A 26,728-nucleotide genomic window follows, 5' to 3' on the forward strand; every position below is an offset into this window, starting at 1 on the left:
GAGTGAATCCCGGTGGTTTCTAAACAACCTGAGCCTGTGTCAAAATGACAAATTGGCGCCATTGACGCTTAGCTTCGCTCTCACCTGATGCTCAGCAGCGACCGTTGATGTCTGCCAGTGGGTTTGCTTCATCAGGACCAAAGCCAGGTGACTCGGGCGGAGAAAACGTGGAGCTTAGACACATTCTCGCATCATCAAACACCGACGATGGGGGAGCCAAAAGTTTCCATTCAGCCACCAGTGCTCCCAGCGCATCATTCTTCACCTGACACTTTGGGCCCTGATGAACTGGTTCAGTGGACATGAATGTTTGTCTCTGTTGATAAAAGAGCCAATGTGTATTGATACAGAAATTTTAATAGTAGCATGTCTTTACAAAAGGAGCGTTGTGTATGTGGTTTACAACATGTCTAAATATTTCTACGTCAACCATTTATTAAAAATAACAGGCTTGAAAAGTCTGTCTTTGAACATCGTATAGGCTACTTACACTCATAACAAGAGATTAGTGTCTGAATTTCTCCTTACACGGTACAGTTGATACAATAAGCCAGTATTGTTTGTTGCAGTGTATGAACATTTGAACAGATATGGTGTTTACAAGACAGGTTGGTATCCTTTAATCTTAAGCACATTGATGTTGTCATCTAAATCCCAGGAGAAATATTTGTCACTGAAAAAAAGAGTCTTCTGTCTAAGCGTCTGTCTAAATATATAGATCAGTCTGTCTAAATATATCGATCAGTTAGTTTGTCAGGTAAAGAAAGACCAGTTGACAGATAAAACAACTTGCTGACTTTGAGCACACATTTGAAAAAAACCTAAATTATTAGTATTTTTATCCCGTTGTCATAAAAAGGAAAAAAAAAAACTTTGTCAGCAAAGCACAGACATCAGTTGGCAGACTTAAAGTCAAATTCTACCAGCTATATATATATATGCATCTGTGGATGCAGGTTGATGCTTGAGACTGACAGTAAAGTTATTGTTCCCAATTAGATTCCACAGTAACACAAAAATAATTCGCTGACCAGTAGCTTAATAAAAAACTAAATTTCATTTGACACAGGAGGCATCACCTCCCCACTCACATTGGTATACATTTACCACAAAGTTCACTAGAGATCTGGTCAGTGTTACATTACTTCTGGAGACATAGGCTACATTTAGCATTTTCCCACATCTGCCCTAACATCTGTTATATCTTCATCTTCTGTTGCTGCCAGTAATTTTTCTGCGTGATGAAAAAAAAAAAAAATTTACAAGCTGTACTCACTGAGAAAAAACAACTACAGAGGGTGAACAAGTAAAGAAGGCTACATGTGTTTGATTTAATTTGTGCTTCTAGTTCTATTTTGTTAACATCTGTAGATAATATTCATACATAACCGGACAGATCATGACAATACAATTAGATTTTCTAATAATCCCTGGTGGATATCACTTATTTGACGGTATTTGACAATGAGACCATTCATTTGAAAGGGGGCTGACTTTTACACAAAACCTAATTATAAGGTCATCATTCATCATGTGTAATTGAGTTAACATTGCAGAAAACATTTTCATGAGCTTTTAAGTGTGTATCAAAGAAAGTTTGATGTCAATCATTGTCCTGTTCTCAGTTTCCTGTCAGTGAAATTGTGTAGAAACATATTATATACACTAATGATCAGTGTCCATACTATGTTTCATTCACAAATAAGTCCTTAAATGAGCTCTACCGTCATGGCCCTTTGGGCTGCCTGACATGAAAATAATCCCAGTACTTTCTAAATGTTTTAACATTCACCATCTCTGTTCAGTCGCATAATTAAACAGCACTGGCCTAAATTGCTTAGCAACTATCTGGTGCATGTTTAAAATGGCCCGGATCAACCCGAATCTTAAGCCCCATTTAATCTCCATTCTTCTCTCTGCATTACAAGTGAGGGTGTTGTCTGAAGAGAAACATGGAAACAAACTTAAGCTGAAAAGAGAAAAAGTTCCTTTTGATTCTTGGTTGAGAGCACAGGTCGGTTTTTTCTGTTTTTAACTAAAGAGCTGTTACACAAAAGCTTCTTCTCAAACTTCTGGTTGTGCCCAAAATCACTTGGTGCCAACAAATGCAGCCAAGTCCCAGTCTTTCCCTCTGATGAAGAAATATAGTAGTCTATATCATTGTCTAGTATCACAACTTCCACACCCTCCTCAGGGGCTCAAACTGATCCAAAAGCCAAGTGCGAGGGAGAGAGAGAAAGAGAGAGAGAGGGAGCCAGAGAGAGAGAGAGGATGTATATCTGCAAAGCATGGCCTCACTCAGGGGTCCAGAGATCCAGAAAATAGCGGGATGTGTGCCAGTTTGTCTTTGTAAGCATATGCGAATCAGAAAGTGCAGGCGTAGACAACGCCCACCACCACAATGTTTCCAATAGTGGCGACGATGGCGATCCAGAGCCAGATGGCGTCACTGGACATGGACTGCGACTCATCCTGCTGGCCCTGTACCGAGGCAGCTGAGGCAGCGGCGTGGACGCTGGCCGAGGAGTTGAAGAGTGAGTGTTCGCCGCTGTAGTCGTCATTGGGTGACGAGTCCATGAAGGCTCCCGTCATGACTGGGATCTGTGAGGGAAGGGCGAAAAGAATGGAGAGAGTTAAAAATATACTTTCAGTTTTAGCACAGGTAGACTTGTACCTGAATGTTTGAAGAGGAGACAAGATGACACATTTCACAGGAGATTCTGCTTTTCCAATCACTGGCTACTAGAACCATAGCTATGATTAAAGACAACCTGGGGGGCAGGAGGGCTAAAAACTTACAAATGGTGGCTACGTTTAGACTGTATTTAAATGTGACTACAATAAGACTCATAGAAAAATACTGAATCCTTAATTTTTGTAAGAATTTCATTGCCTGAAGTGTGGAGAGGCTGTCGAAACAACATTCATGCTGGGAAATAAAGTGGTGAAGCTTTATTTTATGGATCTGTAATTCCCTGATAATTCTCTATAATGTTTCCTGGAAAACACTATGCTGTTTTTAAGTTTATCAGCACCTGATGAATGTCCCTGACAGAACCGCTCAATTTAAACTTAATGTGCAGGAATACATTTTGACAGCTAACTAAATGAATAAAGTAAGTAAAATGTTAAAGACTGTTTTGTTGCCTCTGAGGGAGGGAGCTTTGACTCGGGGCCTGATTATTCTTACAGTCCTGGACTATGGCCTTACAGGCCACCTCTAAGAAACAAATGCTTTTTCAATGGATGGCAATGATTGTCTGTCGGTCAGACCACCATTTTGGTTTAGACTGAAATATCTCAACAAGCACTGGTCAGTTTGCCATTTGAGAAGATATTTATGGTCCCCAGATGATGACTCCGAGATGAATTCACTGCGCCAAAATGAGGTTGACATTTGTGGTTTTGAGTGAAATGTCTCAACAACTGTTGGATGAATTGCCATGAAGTTTGGCACACTCATTTATGCAGGATGAATGATAATAACTTTGGTGATCTCTTCATGTCATCTAGTCCCATGCTAAACTGAGATGCAATGTCAGCATGTTAGCATGGTTAGCATGTTGACATTAGTATTTAGCATGGCTGTAGACTCTTGGTCTCACTTCAGTGAAGTGAGAGTGCTATTATTTTCAATGACTGCTTTTTTTTTTTTTACTTTACACTTGTGAGGATTCTCAGTCATTCAGGTCATGGTATTTAGAAAAGTAAAACAGATAAAAACACTTCACAGTTCCAGTGAAGTGAGTCAAACATGCAATGAAAATCTTGCTTTTGCTGACATTCACGGCACGTCAGCTTTGTTCCTATAGATCGGGCATTAGCAAGTTTGTGTGCTATATTAAAAGAAACGAGAGGCAACTACATCACGACATCATTAGTAAAATGGTTATAAGGTTTCCCACACACCGCAGACATGCAGGGTCCCAGTCTGTCTCACACACTGCTGAGTGAATGTATAGTGTATGTGTGTATTTGTGTGTGTGTGTCTTTGCATGTGTCTGTATTTAGGAAGTAGTGCTTGATTAACATGGAATGAATATTTCAGATGTTGCAAGTGAAAATGATTTATTGCTTGGGACAATCAGAGCCCTGTGAAGGCTGGCCATTAGAGCAGAAGCAACTGAATGCTTTCGTGTGTGTGTGTGTGTGTGTGTGTGTGTTTTACACGAGTCTCCATAGGATATATGATTGAGAAATGCATGAGAGACCCGTACCACGCTCAGACTGGAAAACAGACTCTGCTGAAGATAGCTGAAAAACAATGCTATAAATACCTCAGAGGGATGTCGAGCTCTCACATACACAGAAATTCTCTCTTGCTTGCTCATTTGCTCACCTTCACTCCCTCTCACACCCCCACTCACTCACCCTCTCTCTAATGTACACACAGGCTAATGCAAAAGGATGTTAACGTGCACACACACACACACACACACACACACACACACACACACACACACACACACACACACACACACACACACTTCAGGACTTCCCTCACACGAGGAAAACACTGTTTAGAAACATCCTGCTGCTCTTTGCTCATTGGCCCCTGGTGGTGAATAATGACATGACACATCCTGTGGAGCGCCTGCTGTTCACATGAGCATGATGGAGGCAGACAGGCATGCATGAAGTCCACCAACCTGGGTCTCCCTGCCCCCCACTCAGTCACTGCATCTGCTGACTCCTCCTGCCACAGCATCTCATAAGTATCTCTCATCCATCTTTAACATCTCTTTTTTTCTGTCATATGCCCATCACATATTGGTGCTATAGGCTAATCGGAAATCAGCATCACATGAGAAGATACAATGATGCGAACATCTACACAGCAACTCCAAACCACCAATTTATTTAAATGGACAACTTGGATCTTGCTCAGGTCAAAATACATAAAAATGGGAACCACTGTCCAACTCACACAGGGATATAAACATGTCAAAACAATTAACAATTCAAGAACAATGAAAACTCCCAAAGAGTGGGACTCAATAATATAGCAAATACATAAATATATCTGACAATATCCAAAATAGCATATATGTATTATATTTTTCTATTAACATACACTGACATAGATATGTTTCTCTCAACACTATATGGACATAGGAAGCTATAACAAAAATATATCTAAATTGATAAAAAAAAATCTAATCTGGGTTCAGATTCCAGTTCAGAAAGTGGTGAGGACAGCTTTTGTCAGCTAGAATACAAACATAAATACTGTAGATGTCACTGAAAAAAATACCACGCTGTACAATATTTTAACATTATCACCTTTGACCGGAAGAATCGCTGAAATCTTCAAACACATTTACGTGAAGTAACCTTCAAAAGAAACCATGCAAAATTTTTTTTTTAAAAAAAAGTACTTTTTGCATTTTTAAAATGTATATTGCACTGGATTGTCAACAGGTCTTACATCCTATGTGTCTCTCTATTTAGGTGAGATTGGCATGTAACTGCTCATTATGTTATCGTTTGAGGGCTACACTCTTTGGTAAAATGCCCTTCATTTCTGATAAGTTCTTCTGGATAGATGATATAAAGCAGGAAATAAGGGACCTTTAAGTGGTTGATTTCATTAATAGAGCTTGGGAGAGGAGACAAACGTCTTTGCATTGTAATAAGTTATATTCTTAGGGCTGGGTGACTTTATGTGCATGACACAATGAATAATATAGCCTATTAACTAATACAACAATAAAGAAAACAACATTTATATTTAATATTTAAACTACCCTGCAGTTCTGAACTCCTGAAGAAAGTTGCACTGGGCCAATTCCAATTTTATTTTCCTGACACACTGCCTGCATTGATCTCTATGGAAAACTCAGGCTGGAAAAATCAGTTTTGTCTACTTGTCACTTTGAAGGAGCTCCTCTGACCTCTCTCATCAACATGCTACTGATTTGATTTCTTTTCTTGTTTTTCTTTTACTTTTATCACCACACTATCTCCAGACACTACTATGTTGCAAGCCTCATGCTGTATTCAAAGCTGCATCTTGCCTAATCTGACGTTCAGTCGGACGATAACTGAAGCTCTCAACCCTGTCTGCATTCTTGATATTTATGTTTTATTTATAAGTAACTCATTGTCCAAAGGAGTGAGCTGTTTGCATAAATGGGGAAGTGTACCGGATAAAATGAAGTGGATACTGGGAGTGTGTGCAAAAATAATCCGGTAGTAAGCCTGAATCTAAATATTTGATTGCCCTGTTTACTATTTTTGGCAGCGATGGTGTGCCTGTGTATATACATGGAGATAGGTGTTCCGATAACATGTCAGTATATCATCATTTTTCCTGGGATGCTCCCATATCCATTCATCCAAGCCTGCAGCTCCCACATGGATCATGCACACGAGGTTAGCGCTGTAAGCGGTTTAGCACTAATGGAACAGAGGGAAATAGCGACCTCAAAAAGAGGCGCCCCAAAGCATCTGAGCACTTATGTGGGCAATGATGGTCATCCCCTATGAATTACTGCCAGGAAAAGCCATACTTATTGACATATATGGATGAATGAATTCAGAAATAAAGTTATATTGCCCACCAAAGTTTCCCGGAAACTGTAGATGTTCACCTCTCCAACATTAAAGTCAACTAAATGGGTTCAGCGACCACTTCAACAGCTTGGCACTTCATTTTGAGTGTTAAAACTGAGCTTCCTGACCACACAAACTAAACACTAAATTAAAAGTATTCCTCTTGCAAAGATGAAAGTGATTTAATTAATTAAGTCATCCTATAAAATAGCTTTTCTTTTTATACATCTTTGGATTCAAACTAAAGTTAAACCAGCTCACACTTACAGTCTTTATTCTTTTATTATACAGAGGAGTAACAAGCAGAAAGGATAAGGCGTCAGCCAAAGAGTTTGTGCTTCTCTTGTGTATTCCAAAAAAATAAATACACTGCAAAAGGGACTATTTTTTTTGAGTGCGAACCAGTTGGCTGATGCAGTGCAGATTTTGCTGCATGATTTAAATGCGAGAATGTAACCAAGAGTAAGCAGGTGATTCTTTATCTTTAGATTAAATAACACATTTAAGATGACCTACATTTTATGTCTCTATCCAAAATTTTTAAAACAGACTTTACCAGCGTCTTCTGATCAGTTGTAAGTGATTAGTGAGTCAAGCTGTGAATATGATATAGCCAGATAGACGCACATATGAGACTACGTCTACATCTTTTAAAACGTCGTTTTGATTTGAAAACTGTGTGTCCAAGTTCTTTTCACTTATTGGCAAACAACAGAACTGCACATCACAGCCATCTTCTGGTAAGGAGTGGGAATGACAGCTAACCAAATCATTATTATATGATCAACAAAATTAATATAAATACAGGTTAATGACAGCAGCTGTATAACAACATTTAAGATGAGTGATCGCATAGATTTATTTAAAGTTCTGAAATGTAATAAAAGATAAAAATAAAAGCTAATTTTTGGAGGAGATGGTTTTAGGGTGGGGTGGGGTGGCTGAGACAAAAAGTTAAAGATACATCATGAATTTAACAGGCTCAGCATGGACGCACTTTAAGATACTAGCAATTTCTGTAAATGTCAGTAGACTTACAATCCCCATAAAGGATTAGGGTTAAAGAAAAAATTAACGCGTACGCTGACGATAGAAGTTCGAAGACCATTAACGGTGACGCTTTAGGGGAAGAACGTGGTTAAAATTAAAGCTACTGAGAGCAACATCTGTGGATTATTCAAAGCAACAGGACATTGTTGTTGCAACGACATGTAGCTACTGAATTTTTCACTCCTCTGAACAGCATGACATGGTCCACTCCACTGTACTAATGTGGTGAAAGAACTCTCAGTGCAGCTATCTGTTTGGCTAGATATCACTTAAGGTAAGTGAAAAATCAGCTGTTTTTTTTTTTTCGTGGTTTACATCTTCAAGCACATAACGAACGATTGTATTTGGTATATTAAATGAGTGAAATGAAAGAATACAACAGGAACAGGTGGAAAATAACTTTCCTCCAATAGCAGAATATAAGGAATCTCCTGAGTTGCATATCCCACGCCTTCTTGGCTGTGAGTGATGGTTCTACCTGTGCAACCCCCCCCCACACACACACACACACACACACACAGACAGCAAAAAGCAAAACCCCAATCTACGGCAGACGACGCAGCGAAGATCATCTCACTGTACGACTCCACCTGCTCTGCCCTCACAGCTTTGATTTATTCGTCCCAGCTGTTCCTAGAGCCGGGCCATCCTACATGGATGATCACAGTAATTGTGAAATAGAATGGTCTGTAATTGCCTCCTGTGGGATGTCGCCACCAGGAAAGTATTCAGTGAAATGGCTTTGGAACAAACACGCAAAACCCAAATAAATGTGTTTGGATAGCAAACAAACCAAAACATATACCTAAGCACAAAAGCACTCAAGCAGGGCTGTTAGGACAAGACAGAACAAGTTGGTTTTCTGCACCCAGGGACAATATGAGGTCAGTCTAAAATCTAAGTCGATACTCGTGTCCTTGTGAAGAACAAACTTCAGGGCGGAGAAAACAGAGGGTATTGGAGAAAACAGGCGCAGAGGCGGATCCCTGCAGTGTAAACAATGGACTTTGTGCTTGACATCGCACGCACAATCGATGTAAAATGCACAGCTGTTGATTTTCTCAACTGTCACAGCTATTTCTGCTCTATTGACTACAGTACTGTCTGGACAGGTGATGCTCTCACAAGGCATCTCGGGGCTTAGTTTTTGTCTCCACATGATGTCACCCTGAGTTTTGCAGGACGCCTATCTGACTTTTTGTTTTCATCACACAAGACTGCACTTTAAAAGAGAGTGCTGTCGACTCTGAAAAGTACTGATTCGAACAACTTTTTGCTTCTGGGTTTATTTGGCTTCGATATGAACAAAACAAAACCCACAGCTCCTAGAAAAACAGTGCCCCAGTTTTGGTATATTTGAGAGAAATGCTTTTTTAAAGACATTACTTGCCTTTTACTCTCTCTAGGGCAGATGGAAAAGTTTTACAGCTTGCACAGTAGTGTTACTTTACGATTCGGCCATTTCTCTTTTGTCATCAGACTCCACTGTCTCAGAGAAATAAAATGTGGTTCATGCATGTTGGCCCCATTTTTGAAGCTTTTATTTTTTTTTGAAAACCATGTATTGCAATGACTCAGTTATTTAAAAATAAAACAAGCTTGAGTGACAAATACAGCACATTTCAAAACTGTCACACTTTTCTGTGAATTGTCTGTGAGGCATGAAAATATTTTATTACACACTTAAAAGTTAATAGGTCTGTTTCACAGCAGACATTTTGACTTGTCATAGCAGGGAATGCACAGGTATTAGTGATAACGGTGATGATAGCTCTGTCCCACTGAGCCACAACAGTGAGACAATGACTCATCATGCACCATACCAGGACCCTGAAAACAAAGCAGCTAAATGGAATTCAACCATCATCAATTTCACCTGTGCTTTTCCTACTGTGACCTGTCAAACTGTCAGGAGAAGATCCTGTATAAACAGGGCTTTTGTCTGCGAGCTGTGAGCAGTACACTGTGGATATTCCTGCAGCAGCTACTGAAAAACAAACACACACACACACACACACACACACACACACACACACACACAGAGGATTTAATTGCACACAGATGTGACTTGTTGTTCTGACGAGCTCATTGGCGTCTCACTGCCTCAGTGCTCAATCACCACCCTGCTGAACATGTGTGTGTCACCATGCAGATGAAAACATCAAAGATGAACGTGCACTTCTCATTTAACCCACACTGAAAAATACTTAACTGTCCAACGACCACAATAAGGAGAATGAATCCTTGTTGTGTTGCATCGTCACTGACTGGTGTAGTGCATCACAGTACATTGTGGGATTGTTAGCAGAGAGTCCACATGCCATCAACACTACGTTTGTGGGAACTGTATGGAGCATACATCTCAGTCTCAAATAAAAAAAAGTATGATGGTAAATAGAAGTGACAGGAGTGATGTTTTCCTTTTGCTGGGATCTTTGAGCTCTCAGCTAAAATAGTGCACACAGCGAATCTCCAGAGTACTGCACATTGCAAAAAAACGTCCTACAGAAAAACACACAAATTTAAATAATCCAGTATTTTTGAGTTGATCCTCTTGATTATCCAAATTAATAATTCAGATACTTCTGGTAGTTTAAATGCAAAAAAAAAAAAGGAAAACATTTCCACTGCGACTGCCTTCATCCTATGATTCTGACAGTTAGTTTAAACTCTTTACATTCAAACTTTGCCACATAGTTTTGGCTGTGTTGTTTCTTTTTCTTTTCTTTTTTCAAGCTGTAAAAAGTTGCCTCACCTCAAATTTCCCAGAGGGAGGGTAAAAAATGTCAGATATTCAATTCATGTCACAACATGTGAGGGAAATAAAATAGGATTACACAGTATTGAAAAAAATCTGAGGCTTAATCTCTGATGTGTAGTGGCCTGCAGAAGAAAAGTAGCCACTCCTTCTATACAATAGCAGCCACAGCGAAAACAATAGATTTGGCCTGTACCATACTACACTGTAGCATATTGACCTAGTCATGCCTTAAATCTGGAGGGAGATTTACAGAGGTTTTACAGAGGCTTGTTCACCCGGGCAAAAGTGGTGAGACCTCTAGTTTCAGGCCTGATTCCTGCTGGTCAGATTTACAGCTGTGCTTTCATTGATTTTCCCGGTCTCAGCAGCCCAGCAGCATGTTTTAATAAATCTTATAACTCAATTGAACAAGTGTAGCCCAAGTGATCCTCGCTTTGACGCCCTGGTCAATCTGTCAGCTCAATGGAAATTCTGCAGCATAGAAGAAAGTTTATTATACTTCTTTGACATCATGAATGATACATTTTTTTCTTCAGTGGTGTTCCTGGCCTCATTGTGATGGATTTTTGTACAGTATCTACACAGAAAATATGAATAAAGAATAAAGGCTTGAAAAAACACTTCTTTGACAAGTGGAGGAAATAATGCATGTTCACATCTGGGACTGTTACTCACTCATATATGCTGCTACTATAATTACCAGTTGCGTGATGACTTGAACTATGTGATGAAACTAAATTCATCAGCTATGAATCATTAAAATCAACCAGAAACAAAGAGTGATTTCTTATTCCTGCCAGATGATCACTGAGATGCAGTGCCAGACCATCACTGCATCTGTTGTAACAAGAATCAATTAAAAAGTGAATAACAGGAAAAAAGACTGTGTGTGTGTGTGTGTGTCTGACACATCTGGCAACTCTAAATGTCCTTTTGTCCCAGTGTCTGATTCCTGATACACAAGTGTATGTCTGAGTCTGCAGTGCTTTGGTCTGTGACTCCCCAAGCTGCAAAGACTCAGTTCACATGGGAATAAAGAAAGAAATCCTAAAACTAAACATGACAACTGTCGTGTTTAGTCCTCTGACGGAGGATGAGGAATAAGTAGAGCTGGAAAGTTAAAAGACTTTCACATCCTGACAAGAAGTCTGGATTTTTTTCTTTTTTTTTTTCTTTAATCTACCAGAAAATGCACTGACAGCACCCTGCTTTGCTCCCCAAAACAAGGAATTAAGAAGCTCAGATCACAGATTATGGAAGGGTTGTTCAAAACCTGCACTGAAATATATTAATACGCTTTATTTTGAATATTTGAACTTGATGAATTAACCATTCATGTCTTCATTTCAAGATACTTTACAAAATTTGCTTTTTACCAAAGCCAAGGCTTCTTCATTGTTCATTCGAGCAGATATTTTAAATATGTATAAAGTGGATTATGTGCAGCATGTGTTTTATAGTAAAGTTTACACCAAAGAACACGTCATGCTATAGCTAACACACACAGCAGAGCTTCCTCATGTATTTTACATTGTGAGCAATTTCAATTAAAACGCACCCAGTAGAGTCACATGTCGCCTCTTCAGCGAGCGGCGGCTTGTTGCAGTTATGATTGGCCACACTGGAGGACTTTTGAACGAGCTCCCCCCTTGTGCCAAGACACACGCAAACGGTCATGTAAGCAGAGAGCGACTTGGCGGCTCTGTTGCATTTCGATGTTCTGCTTCACCCTGCCAGTGAAGCAGCACACAACACTACCTGGAACATTCCCACAGTCTGCCATGAAAGGGTCTATTCTCTGTGCAGAGTCTCTCCCTGCAGAAGCCTGAGGGCGGAGCTAATGGTGATCAGGGAGATTCAGCGCACCTGTGCTGGTTACCCATTACACTACAAGAGCATGTGGCAGCCTGTCTGTCTCTGTTTGTCTCCCCCGGCTACCACCTTTTTGTCTGTTTGTTTGCTACATTTGGTTTTCCTTTTGCACCCGTTTTAAGTTGCAACTCGTTAAAGGTCTCCGCCTCTTTGACCTCACTCGAGCTGAGCCGTGACAAACCGGCTAGCTTTAAAACCATACGAACCAATGCAAACAGACAGTCAAGGTCACAAAACCAAACCAACACCTTTTTAAAAAAAAAAAAAAAAAAAAAAAAAAAAAAAAAAAAGAAATTGGCAAACTTGCCTTCTTGTTGGGCTTTTCATGTTTAGTGGCACCTTGAGTCATTTCTCTTGTGTGTTCAGGCTTCAAACAAATTAAGTAAAAAGAAAAGCAGACTTCTTTTTGTGAAGTGCTAGCTTGCAGGCAGACATCAAAGTATCGAGGGGAGAGTGGCACACTCAGATGCAGTCTTTTGAAATTCAATAGATTCTTTAGATCATGCAGAATTGAAAATAAAAGTATTGCACACAAGTTGTGTAAGATCGCTGCCTTAGTGAAGGAGGGGGGGGGGGCCCCCCCACAACCTTCTCAGTGTATCTGTTACTGGTGTCAGCCGCCCCTACGGCTCCATCCATGCCTGCTCATTCACTGTGCAATAGAGAAATTTCAGGCATAGAGATGGAAGCCCTTAATTGAATCTCCACTCATGTAAGACTTGGGGGTGAGGTGCAGTAGCGGGGGTGGGGTGGCCCTGCTCTGTACAGCGGGTGCAGAAGGACCCCAATCTACTTTGATCTCTAAAGTGCAAGGCAGACGGCAATGAAATGAAGAAACGCCTTTGCCTCTTTCTAAGAGATGATGACGAGTAGCTTTTCCTCAGGGCCACTCTAGCTATGTGATTCATAGTTCCGCACTGTCCTGCTCTCATGTGTATCTTTCATTCAACCACATTTCTAAGTAATCATTAGTAGAGATAATGATTATGACAAATTGTGACGTCGTGCAAATCGCTCCCATGGTCAGCCACTCTGGAAATGAAAAGCTCTTTTTATCTCAACCATCGACTTTAATCTTTTGTTGTTTTTTTTTGTTGCCATTAAACTGCCACATTTTTATAATTCTCACTCTTAATCACTGGCCACATGGCCCATCATCTGTGGATAAGCAACATTTTTTTTGAAGAAAGAAAAAAAAATTTTCAACTCCAATCTGTGTCACTTGTAGGATAGAAACATTTCTAACATCATCAAAAGCGAGTTTCAGCACAGAGATGCTTCCTGCTTGGGGGGGGGATTAATCCACTGTCACAGCTAAAGAAGCAAAGGGTGAATATATCCAACAGCGCTTTATGATGCTAAAACTGTCATGTGCTTGACTGAATATTTTCACCATCTAGTTGATATGCATTTCCTCTGGTTTAGTATTGGTAAAGATGAAAGCTGTTGTTTGAAGAGTTCAGTTGCATTAAATTCTACTTATATCGACACGGTGTTGGTAGAGAGCTAAAAGTAAAATTTTATTCAATTTATGTATTGCTCACTGTTTAAAGTATTGCAGAGGGAACAGCATCAGCAATATCTACAAAGTACATTGACTTCCACCTCCTCAAATCCACCTCATGTCACTTCTCTCACTTCAAAACCCTAAGAAGCTGAGGAGAGATCTGTGCTCACCCCTCCATGTCCAACCAAGCCTCCGGGTCATGGTTTTAGTCCCAGATGCCAGACCTCACTTTGCCATCTACCATCTCTTTTAGCTCTCTCTGCTCTGACCTCGCCATCACTGGTCTCAAATCTTTTCTGCTGCCTCCCTGAGGCTGCCATACTCACTGCTCATCTCATGTGGGCTGAAAAGTCATCTCCTCCAGAAGTAAACCACCTCACTCACTCCCCTCCTCTCCTGTCTGAGTCATATCTTGTATCATACTGTATTTTCTCAAAAAACTCCTTCATTTCTTTTTCTTTTCTCATGTTGCTGTAATTCTCCCTCACAGGGACCATATAGAGGCTTCACAGTTGTCTCTTGCACCCTCCTATGGCGTGCATGTAATATGTATGACCGCGGTGCTAAAGTATATCTAAATCACTCTGTGTTACAGCATCTGCTTCATCTTCATCAGTGTCTTTCTCTGGATAATTTGTGTTCACATATCTCTGCCCTGTCTCATTAGCTGTGGAATACAGAAATTAAAGTGATATGTATTCCTTGCATACCATTATATATTTACATTGACTGACGCTCTTAACCACAGCAACTTATATTGCTATACCTTACTGTAAAATAACTCCACTGGGAGATGTGAGTGAAAGGTAGCAGGAGTTATTCATTAGCGATAGAAGGAATTCCTCTCCCTTGCTCATATACACTACATGCAGTATGCATGTAGCGGGGACACGTACCGTATACAGACATCATTAAAGTGCTTGCAGTGTTGCTTGGTGCATAGTGTTTGAAATTGTTTATTAGAGGTATAGTCTGACATGTTTTAATAAGTTCCAAAAACACAAACTTGATTCAAATGCTAAGCAAACCTTTTTAGTAGACCTAAAAAAAAAAAAAAAAGCACTCTCATTAAGCAGAATCAGAAAACTTTCTCCACTCTTCTTTTTATACCGTTATGGTCTTGTAAGTGTGGAATGTCTCACCAGAGTAGATTACTGTAGGTGAAGCATGTTATTAATGGAAATCCCACCTCACTTTTCTGATCAGCCAAACCCTGCAGCCTTTCTTGTTGTTCATCATGTGTCAGCCTGCTCTGCAACCTTCCTCTAGTGCTGCACACTCCTCTGTGCCACCACTCTTCTACTAACATGTTTCAATTCCTGAGAGGTTCCATTGCTTGTTTGTTTTTTAACTCTTTGTATTTCTTACATATTAAAGCACCTTTTACAATTATTTTTACCTTGTTGTGGGCCTCTCTTGTGTAAAAGCTTGCCTACTGCTGTCACAAACTGCCAATCTCATGGAGAAACATGATTAATTATCCTCTCTCACGATAAGAACTTGTAGCCCACTTCCATACTAATTCTGATCAGGTTTTGAGTATGTGTGTTCTGTTATCATAATGGAAAAGAGACTAAATTAAGCTTACTTGAAAGTAAATTTGCATACTAAAAACAGCTTGTCTCAGTGCAATGCACAAAGAAATGGGAGGAGGAGGAGGCGACAGTGGAGCAACAGCTCAAGGAAGATCTTGGAAAAACAAAAACATAGGTCATAAATCTTTGAAAACACTTGTCTTTTGAAAATTTGCAGTTTGTCTGTCCTGTTACTACACAACCAAGGCTGCATTGATTTCTTGTATACTAACTGCAAAAACAGTATAGTCTGGGTGTTTCACACCGCACCCCTTTTTGGTACAGTTAAAACTAACTTTTTTGCTCATCTGGGCCAGTGAGACGGCTGTCAATCAAATTCTGGTGTAGACTAAACAACTGGGCCGAGATGATAACCTGAAAGTGTGGGTCAAGCTACAGCTCCAAGCTGACTCTAGTGATGTTTATGTAGTGTGAAACTAAAGCAGACCAACCAAAGGATTAGGGTTAACCCTAACACATATGAGTCAGTGAAGCGTTGTATGACTGTCCAATTAGTGAGTTACTTGCAAGTCTGCATGAAGTCATACTATAACACCTCTCGGTTTGTTTTCCCTTGGTATACAATACATTCTGTATATAGCTGGTATATAGTACTGAATTGCATAAGATCCCCTATGATGTTCCTTCAGTCTAAATATTGTTTCTTCTGCTTTACCCAATTTAATATAGTATTTGTGTGTATTTCTACAATCAGTATTCGATGTGAACACTTACATGGCTACTGTACATACTACTGTAGAGTATATGCCACTGCAGGTTGGCATCAGCATTTATGAATGGTTGCTGTATGCGTTTCCCTTGGGGGGGGGGGTGATGAATTTGTCACGCATGTGCCATGTTGGCCTAGTTACAGTACAGTGTTTTCAGATACTGTAACAGTTCAGAAGGGCTCCCTCGCTCTGCAAGTCCTCAGTCCTGTATTAATATGATTCTTGCAGTCTGTATTTGTGTAAATGTGAGTGAACAGTATCAGGCATCAAGGAAAAACACACACACATACACACACACACACACACACACACACACACACACACCTGTACTTTAAGGAGCTATATTTACTGTTTTGGGCCATCTGTCCATAAATCACTGCTATAAATAATTGGATTTCTGTGCCTTTCACTCTCTGAGATGGATATATATCACGAGGTGGGCATAAACATGGATCCTTGCCTGGTCATGTGTGTGTGTGTTTGTGTGGATGCTGGGAGCATCACATAAAAGCGAACAAGACTCTCAGGTGTGAAATTAATCAATTAAAACATGTTCACAGTCTTTGATTACTAATTGCTGTAATAAACAACATCATCGCTTCCAAATGATACAAGCCTTTGAATGTTTCTTTACACATGGGTGGGTAAATGGTAATCCTTCACAGCATCGACCCTGTAGGGGCTGTGTAATGCTTACAGAGTAGCTGTAAGCCCAAATGGATATGTGATGTACATGCTGCACACCAGATTGTTGTGTTGCACTACAGGTTGCAAGATGGAGAAGCTTAATAATTGTTCAGTCATTTTTACTGGAACAAAATGCCTGAAATCATGATGGAAAAACTCATGATGTAACGTGGTGTTTGCTGCTCCTGTAAATAGCTTGGGGGCAGAACAGTGAAACACAACAGCAACAGAGAGACCGTGGATCCATATGCACTACTGAGATTGGTGCTTGAGACTAAATCTTTGTTGAATGCAACACCAGGGTATTTAACTTAAATACATCACAGCAACTGCAAAGAAAAGCTTTAAGCTTTGGCTGTGAATCGATTCACAACTCCTTGCAGTGGTCATAAAAAATTCATAATTTTAAGAAAAATCAAAGTTGGTCTACTTCTCCACCACTCATGCATACCAGCCCGCATTCCAAATGATTTCCATACGTAATACAGCTGACTGTACTGTAAGTGCCTGATTCATCATCTGGGCATTAAAGTTGCATGCACCCGAAACGAGGAGGTCACAGTCAGATGTGCTTCATATAAAACATAGGCATTAACCGAGGCTTGGCTACTACTGTCTGACAAAAATAGCTGCTGTATAGCTGATGATGTAAAATGTCAAGGAGCTATTTGCAGACAGCATCGGCAACACATTGTAGTAAAGAACAGAGGGGGGATGTGATTTACTTTTTGCGAAGTACATCAGCAGGAAAATTGAAACTAGTCCATTTGTAGCCTGAATAATCAAATGGCATATGACCCAAATGAGCCATGAAACTGAAATACAGTAATTGATTTCTAATAGGAAGGGTGTCACATAATCCGGGATAATTAGATGCCGTACTGTTATCATCAGGTTGTTCTTGAGCTGTGGCTACACGCTGAGATTGTCACTGAAACCTTTAGTGCTGCTCTGGACTCTAAACAAGGATTTTTGTCTCAGGGTAACAGTATTTTTTGGGCAGTGAAGGTACATTATGTGCGACAACCTCAGCTTCTTTGCAGAGTGAACAAGAGGTGAGTGAAAAGGGAAAGAAAGACCTGTCTGTCTATGAAGTCTTTGGCTTCAGGGCAGCTTTCTTTGGCCGAATCCAAGGTCAGACTCAAAGAGTGAGGTCGAATGAAATGGATCAAATCAAAACCCAGTTTTGCCGTTGGTGTTATTATTATCAAATCTTATTATTACAGAAGCATTGTCTGAGGGTCTAGGGTTTTGAAGCTCGAAAGACACAAACAAAATGAACCAGGCATTCTGTTGTCCAAAAACTGTAACTGGAAAACAATGAAATCCCTTTAAAAATATGTAATTTGTGTTCAAACCAAAAAGAAATCATTCTAGCTTGACTACATCTGTTTGTACTCACAGGGGTGATTTAATGACATCTCCTGGCAAACTGGAAAAGTTGTGCTGGAGACTCACTACATAACACACTTGTATAGTTTTACTACTTTATGTTTAGCATGCTAACGATTCCAAAAATACACAATGATCCCCATAAATGACAGCAGCCATGGTGATGTTTAACTACAATCATAGTTTATCTCTCCTTCCTCCTTGATAGTGTGTAATCAGCTGCCGCCATTCAGCATTTCTGCAGCCTTCACCAAAGCATAGCAGCCGCCCACTGTTTAACTTCGTAATTTCCACCTGTTTCCATTCATCAAAAGAACAGCTAATGAGCTGAATTCAGATTTGCATTTTATGTGAGCCTTAATGGCGAAAACGTCAGCGTGGAGCTTATTTTCATGATGAACAGGGTGAGGTAATATTTATCAAAGTCTTACCCCAAATCATAGCTCAATTTTATTCTGAAACATATCAATACAAGGGACGGAGCTGCTTTGAAATTATCTCAGGATGGGTGGAGAATAGATTATTTATGTAGAAATACATAATTCATGCCTGCTGAATATCACAGGCACAGTTATATAGGAAGCATCATGTAGTTAGGGGGTTAGGTCTATCAGGGAAAGATGTTATTACTTCATACTTGGCTGTCACAGTCCATTAAATCTCCCTTTCATTCTCCCTAGGTCTTCTTTCAATATGCAATCACTCATTTCAGGTGCAAAACAGCTGGGAGATGTTTACAGTGAAAACATGTTGTAAGATGAGATGGCATGGCGACCCGGGGAAATTATGCACGGTAATGTGTGAGCTGATTCACATTATTTTCATCAATCACTGGATTTCGTCAACTGTCTCCAACCAGTTATTGACAGTTAACTAAGCCCCGCCTCCCTTGGGTACACTTGTCAAACTATCCATTCAGGCTGCGCAGTTGCAGTGATAATGGAGGGGAAGATTTAGCATCAAGTTATGGGTCCTTGATTTCAGAAAGAGGTAGACAGACACAGATTCTCATTTCTAGCATGCAACTGTTAGTTTTTCTGGCTGACATGACAACTGATGTCAGCAGATTTCATCAGCTATAGCTAGGAAGCTAGTTAAGATATTGTAACTCTGTGAGCTGGTTGAAAGTGCTGTCTTCACTCAAATGTTTAGCGAACATTACCGTCTGAATCATTTTATGAAATCTGTAAATATGCACATTGTGTAAAAACAGTGAAGCTAAAGCTGCATGTCACAAGCAAAATGTTAGCATCCTCAACATTTAGACCATTATTTTATTTGAACATAACCTTGCTTAGTTTAAAGAACCTGGGCAAGCAAGACACATAATAGATTTAAGCTATATTGCTCATATTTGTTGTAAGAGAAAGGCTTTTAGGAATGGGCTAACCAATTTGTTTTTTCAACTTAATGCTATCTCAGATATTGAGTTTGGCTCTTTGGGGTGTTGAATTCCCCACATCCAATAAAAAGCAGGACAGAGCCACTAATGTTCACATTAACTCTGATACAGTAGCATCCAGGATTGGCTCCTGCACAGTGGAGAAACAATACAATTGTTTTGTATCATAACCTGTAACCCCACAAAATGATGTAGTTTGAAATGCCTCCAGACTTAACGGTGAGAGTAACGGTGGGTTGTTGCTGTAGGTACTAAGATAGTTAGCCGGACATGCTAACTTTTGTGGCTTACTTTGGAGACGACTAATCCTCCAAAGTCTTTATAAACTGAGCTTTGATCTTACTATAGCCCCATGCAAACCACTTCAACATGCAGAGAAATCTCAAGCTTGATGGACCTGCTGTGCCTGCTTATGGTTGCTAAGCTACGACTGGAAAATTGCTGTTCGGAGGAGGGGTTTAGCAAGTAGTTAGTCGGTTACAAAACTGTTTGGCACCGGCTTCAAGAGTGATCAGAGCCAATTACAGAGATCTGCAATTCCATGTTGTCTGGTCAATTGTCTTACTGAGAGCATGAAGATTTCTCACTGTAACAGGATGAGACTGAGCCTGGTGTTGCTCATTTAGCACAAGCTCATGCAGCCGCAGTGACTCTCCACCATCAGCAACAGCTAGAAAACATAAACTGCTATTTATTTTAATGACTCTTTGGTTTGATTATGGGGAGGATGACATAAAAATCAGTCAGCCAGAGCAAACCTCCTACCAAAATAGAGTGCATTGTGTTTGTTCTGAATGCCCCTGCCTCCCGTGCATTCTGCGTTCTCCCTACATGAGGTACATCCATCAAGTGAGAGTAAACTATGAAGTGGCCCTGCTGTGAGGGGCCTTCAACTCTGCAGTGAAAATCATCTATTAATGGAGATGTGTCAAGCAGGGTTACATCTTCATTTTACTGTAAGGCTTTCTGTACGTGTTCCTCATTGACAGGATGTCTATGAATGCTCCTGCGTGAAATCCTACATTCATACTGTACACACAGAAACACACACACACGCACAAAAAAAACTACTTCAGTCATTGTGGTTTGATTGTTCACATTATTCAGTCAACTTTTGTGTGATTTATAAGACTGAATGTGCAGATAAAACGTGTGAAAGGCACTGAGATGAAAAGGCTTCAAATCTTCAAATAGCGCTTCTTGGAAAGCTGCTAAAAATAGAAATAAGGCCCAACAAAGCCAGATTCACCTGTTTTTTCATCTGTTTAAAGCATTGATTTTTTTTTTTTTTTTTCCTGAGCTTACACCTTCTTCTAATTGATTTGTGGTGATTGTTATTCCTTCGGTCCGTTTACAGCCCGGCAGGGTAATAAAAGTAGAAGAAGACTGTGAATTGGGGCTATTGCAAGTTTTCACTATCTCTAGCCTACAGCTTTCATATAAAACCAATTGCTGAAAACAGCAGACAAAAGACCAGAAGGCAAATCAGCTCCTCGAGATGAAAAGGCTGGTGTTGTGCCATTATTACACTCTTCAAATAAGCCACCACTATAGAGACCATGAGATCTTTGTGTTTTTTCTTTCTTTTAAAGGGACAGTTTGCGTGTGAAGAATGCACAGCGAGATTATATGATTACATAATTGAATTTTTTATGCAATTGAGAACAAAGATGGTCTTGATATAGAGCTTGTGATGGCTGCCATTTGGAAAACTGTGTTTAATAGGAAAATAATCTCATGCGTGAACTACTCTACTCACATTTCCATATCCAGCATCATATCGTGGGGCGGTGATGCAGTCTTTCTCTGATCTTATGCCATGTACATGCCACTAAATTTGGTCTTGTTGTTTCATTTTACCCTTTTTATGATTGAACTAGCTGTAATCATTCTGCACATTACAAATAAATGCCGGTTTTAATCAGCATGAGAGTGTGTGGAGCTGTTTGCATTAAAACAATGCATTTAAACACATCTACCAACTTATATCATCTACTCTGATTGTATTGACTTTCTGGCACTTATGTCTGTCCTATCATTTGGCACCAAGGTAATCCAAAGCATATCTGCCAGTCCTGTCTGCTCCTGATCTGAAGTTTCTGGTGCTGCGGATAAATACAGATGGCTTTGTTTGTGTTAAGGCTGTCAACCCCCCCCCCCCCCCCCACTCCCCCACCCCACCCCCCCATCCTCATCCTTTCACTGTCGTCTGTACTCTCGAACATGAGAGGAGATGGACAACCCTGTCAGGTAGAATGACTCAGAACCACGTCTTCACTGAATAAGTAATTGAGCAATGAGAAATGCTGATGGCCTGTCATAAAAAAGACAAAACATCTGAATTGAGAATATGGAGAACGACCTCTAGTGTCTCATTTATGAGTTAACCGTCCAGACATGAAAGCAATGAAAAGGAAATAAAATAAACACAGAGCTCTCTTCCTTTTGTGCCCTTTTCTCACACATGGGATCAAATGTTAACCATAGCACATATTCTAAAAAAGGTCTGTGCATGCATACTCATGTATCCATCCAAAAATGAGTAAAAGGCCAAGGCCAGTGGGTCACTGTGTATTGGATAGACAGAGCCTTAAGGGCTTTGCTGCCTTGTGTTGCGGATCTGTCTGCTGATGCAAGTCTGAGACTGGCAAAATTCCCAGGACGGCTCTGGAGCCTGTCTGCAACACATCAAACTTGACCTTAACATCAGTTAGTAACTGGGGAACACATTGGCTCAACATCTGCCATTTTAGTCATTCCGACAGTCACAGCCTGTGCCTGCACAAGTTAAAAAGATGCACACAATGTGATTAACCTTCAGTTGTTGGTCTGACGAAAGAAATTCATAAGCGAGGACAAGTTGAGAATAAATCTTAATATCCATATCTAAAGAGCTGAGGGAAGTTGTATGGAACAAAAATGTTAAATTCGGTGTATCTGAAAAGATAGAGAGCAAATCGCCTCATTGCCTGCAGCTTAGTATTCAGGAGCTTCATTGTGATTGTCAACTATTAATCCATGTTTTGCAAGGCTTGAGGATGCCACCACTTTCAGCCTAATGAAGTATGCCCTTTTTCATTTCAAACCAGTGAGGCATCGCTGGCAAATGCAAATCAGTCACCACACACAAAAGTGCGCACATTGTTCTGCAGAGAGCCATTTAGCATGTTTCTATGATATCTTACAAATCTATTTCAACAAAAAGGAACAGGGACAAATGCAGCAAAACAATGGCCGATTATGTTCCAAGTTTGAATTGGTATTCTGTAGAGTGGTGCACACGTAAACGAAAGCTTAAGTTTCAACAGGAATGTCACATATATCACTAATGAGGTTCATATGTTTTCTTCAACTACACTGCAGCAATAACGACCAATACATCCTCCAGACTACTCATTCTTCATCCTTTGCTTCGGGGAGAAAATCGGTAACCAGCTGCTCTGAGTTGGACTTCTTTTAAAAACTTTTTCTGTCTTTAGGAGAGAACAGTTATGGCAGCATCCGTCATCTTTTAGAGACAAAGTGATGGTGAAGGGTCCAATGATTTGCAGGCGGCAGGGCTACACTGAGATGGATGGGCAAAAAATAATCCATTGTGAAGTCAATCTTCAAAACTCCAGGGACATTTCCCTGCCTTCATTCACAGGCACCATTACAGAATGACTCAGGGCACTGGAATGAATTTCACCTCCGTCAAATTAGCCATTAGCTCTCTGAAGAGGCTGCATTCCTGTGGAGAAGGTACGTGGATGCTGGGAAAAAGGTGGACTGGAAGAAGCAGGAGTGAATAAGGATGGTAATGGAATAATGAGGAACTGGAAGCGTACCAGTGTCTTATTTAAGACGAGTTATGACTTCTTGAACTAAATTTCTGCTCCACAAAACGTCAGCTGAATATTTTATTACTTGAAGCAACCGGTATACAGTTTTAACTACATCCACCATTTTGTCAGACCAGTGACAGTGCAAATCTTTTATCTACTCTCCAAATGCTCTTGTTGGTACATTATCTAAAGGCACTATTTTATTCTACCTTATTTGTGATTTGTTAGCTAGTAATATATAGCTTTTCTGCAAACAGCTCATTGCTAACCAAGCTAGCCACTGTGCTGTCAACAACATTGTAACTGTTAAATCACTGTAAGGGCTAACTGTCAGGTATTTTCCTCTTCACTTTAACTCTAGTCTACTAAGGCGTATTTTCAGTGTTGTCTATTATATGATGGCAAATAATGAAAAATGTCCATCACAGTATTTCAGACCCCAAGACGATATCCTCAAATGTCTTGTTTTCACTGATCAACAGTCCGAATCAAAAAAAATGTTCCGTTTCCTATCACAGGAGACTAAGAAATCCAGAAAATATTCATAATTGAGAAGCTGGAGAAAAGTATTTTTGTTGAGGAATGACTCAAATGATTAATCATCCACAGTTTTGATGTGAGATTAATTTTCTGTCATTCTCTCAATCAATTAATCAACTAATTGTTTCAGCTTGAAATGTTACATGAACGTTCATGAGATTAATTACTGTGTTGTAGTTTCCTATCTGGACTTAATGTTGTTTTTGATTGGTTATACTTGAGTGACACTGTAACTAATGTCACAGTCTATATTTAGTTTCCCTGTTGCTGCACTAAGTCATTTTACAGAGCCTTTGGTCTAACTCTTGTTGTGGTATCTCATTGTTTGAGTTGTAATAACTGTCATTAAATTTCTTGTCCAGTTGTGTTTTTCATTGTTTCCAGAAGAATTTGAAAGGTCAGTTGCAGTGTTTGACCTTTCATTGGAACTACATTATGTTTAGCTTCTTGCATTGCTGTGCACAGTGAGGGCAGAGGAAAGTTCCTTCATATAAACCAAGCCCCCACTGCTCCAGCTTAGTGGTTTGACTGTGGTATTAAGCCATCATGAATATGAGTAACTGACTCCCCACAGCATCTCTAACAGGCTGAGAGTATTCCGCCTCCTCCGCTGTGCTTCGTCATTAGCTGCAAGTCTGGCTCCTGTGCACTGCTACAGAGCCAAAGTTTTTAAAAAAACACAAGAGAGGACATAACATCCTTGAAGACGTTGTATCACCATTATACAGTTTTTAATTTAAAAAAATCTCACTAAAAGTTAACACAAGGGTGAAAAATGCTGGCTGATTTGGGTTCAGGTTTCATGCTCTCTCGTATTGCTCCACCTCTCTTTTAATCAAGTTGTACTGAACAAAAATATATTCTCCGATGGCTCCATGGTCTAATGCATTTCTATTTAGGGGTCCTAAAAAGATTTGGCTGAGTCTGGCCTGCATAACAGCCATTGGCAGCAAAGATAATGCTATAAACCCTTTTAATAGCAGCTGCGCACAAAAAGGCAAAGTAGATGTCACCAGACAAACCATAAGCAGCCAGACACTGAGAGAGAGGGGAGCAGAATACCAGAGCCCCTAATGAAAACAAACCACGTGTGTGTGAAACAGATACATATGAAGCCAAAATCAATTGAGTGTAACATATTTAAATGTATCACTATGGAAACCATCACAACTGAGCATCTGCCCAAGTAACACAATATGCCACCATGTCTTGGTCCAACTGAACTGGTTCAATGTATCCAACTAAAATAAAACAAAATAAATAATATTATGAAGTTTAAAATATAAATTGTGTTTTTGTCAACCTCAGTTTCTCTACAGTATGTTCAAGTCGGACCTTATGATCTAAACTTTAAAAGGACAACTACATCACTAAAGGACTACCACAGGTAATATCACCTTAAGTACAGCAATGTACCACACACGCAGTTCCAGTCCTTTTAGCAGTACTGTGGGAATATCCATTGGTTTTTGTTCCAGCAGGGAAATCATAAAAATATGACGTTGTCTCCCATGAGCAACAGTGTTCAGTCGTTCTTACGGTCTTCAATTATCAAAGCGCCACATGAACTTGTTGACCGGCCACGCCCATGGCATCAATGGCCACAACGCATTTCTAAAAAGTTCGGACAAGCCATGAATCAGTGAGGGAAACTGGAAGAGACACTCACCTGCGCGGCCATGAAAGACAGATCCATGCTGCTGCTGCTGCTGCTGCTGCTGCTCCGTTCAGTGAAGGATGCAAACGTGTGTGGCTTTTTCTCTTATTCCCCGAAAGAGCATTTGCCTTGTTTTTTTTTGTTTTTTTACTGATGACACCGGCTGTGCAAGTTGGCGGACTTCACGTGATGAGCATGTCGAAGGATGAAGAATCAACAAAAAAAGAGGGAGGGTGAGAAAATGAAGGAATATAAAACAAACAAAAAAGCAGGAACAGAAGCGGAGCTGACGGAGGAATGAAGAGATGTGGATGGAAGACAGTGAGACAGAGCGAGAGAGAAGGAGAGAGAGAGTTAGTGGCAGTGGAGGAGGCTGTGGAGCTGGACTGTCACATATAAGGAAGGAGGTGCAAGTCACTCTCTCCCTCACTCACTCATTCACTGTCTCTCTTTTCTCTGTTTCTTTTTTCTTCTGCTTCTCTTCGTCCCTATCTCCTCCTGTCTATTTCCTTTCTTTCCCCCGCATTATTTCCCATATTCTCTATTCAGTCTTGTCTTTTATACGTTTTTTGTACTCTCTTCTTAGTTCTTAGTGAAACAGTGTACTCAGGGTACAGTAGATGGCCAAAAGTACGTGGACATGTACTTAAATGCAGCCTACTTTTGGGCTGTTCATGAAATCAGTAGATTACATATCCAAAACCGTGTTGTTCTGCCTCATGTATTAATTCCTGTCACAGAGCAAAGTGCCTGGTTTTTCTGAAAAACCAAGGAGGTTTCTGAGGAAATTTCCTTAATCCTGAAAGACTCATCCAACCATCTGGGTGAAAAATATTCTGTCTGCTGCATGAAAAAAAACATTTTAATGGCATACATGTATGAACATGTCATGACATGACATGAACCGATATTAAAATTGTATTATCATTTTATTATTGATATTACTTGCATCCTCTAACTTTTAACCCAAACAATGGGCTGTCAAAAAATCTTTGTTTTCCACCAGCCCTGTCAGTCTTTTGACCAGCCCTGTCTATGTGCCTGTTATTCAGGGTGCACATGAGAACATGCTGCATGCGTATTCCGGGACTGGGCTCTCTGGCAATCATAATCAATGCTCTCTGGCAATCATAATCAAGTTTCAACTCAGGCACAGCCCAATAAACCTGTTGTGTC

The 26,728-nt window shown here is 40.1% G+C and overlaps 1 protein-coding gene across 1 annotated transcript; it reads right to left on the reverse strand.

Annotated features, from left to right (window-relative positions):
- Positions 1-346: 346 nt before the first annotated feature.
- Positions 347-25,962, reverse strand: cunh14orf132 (chromosome unknown C14orf132 homolog). The gene is made up of 2 exons (XM_022751341.1): positions 25,565-25,962; positions 347-2,601 (listed from the first exon to the last, which is right to left on the reverse strand). The coding sequence occupies exons 1-2, from the start codon at positions 25,589-25,591 to the stop codon at positions 2,365-2,367; spliced, it is 264 nt and encodes an 87-aa protein (XP_022607062.1). The 5' UTR covers positions 25,592-25,962; the 3' UTR covers positions 347-2,364.
- Between the last annotated feature and the right edge of the window lie 766 nt (positions 25,963-26,728).

This window comes from Seriola dumerili, unplaced genomic scaffold (genome assembly GCF_002260705.1).
Source record: "Seriola dumerili isolate Sdu_G_001 unplaced genomic scaffold, Sdu_1.0 BDQW01000149.1, whole genome shotgun sequence".
In the NCBI taxonomy this organism is placed as follows: Eukaryota; Metazoa; Chordata; class Actinopteri; order Carangiformes; family Carangidae; genus Seriola; species Seriola dumerili.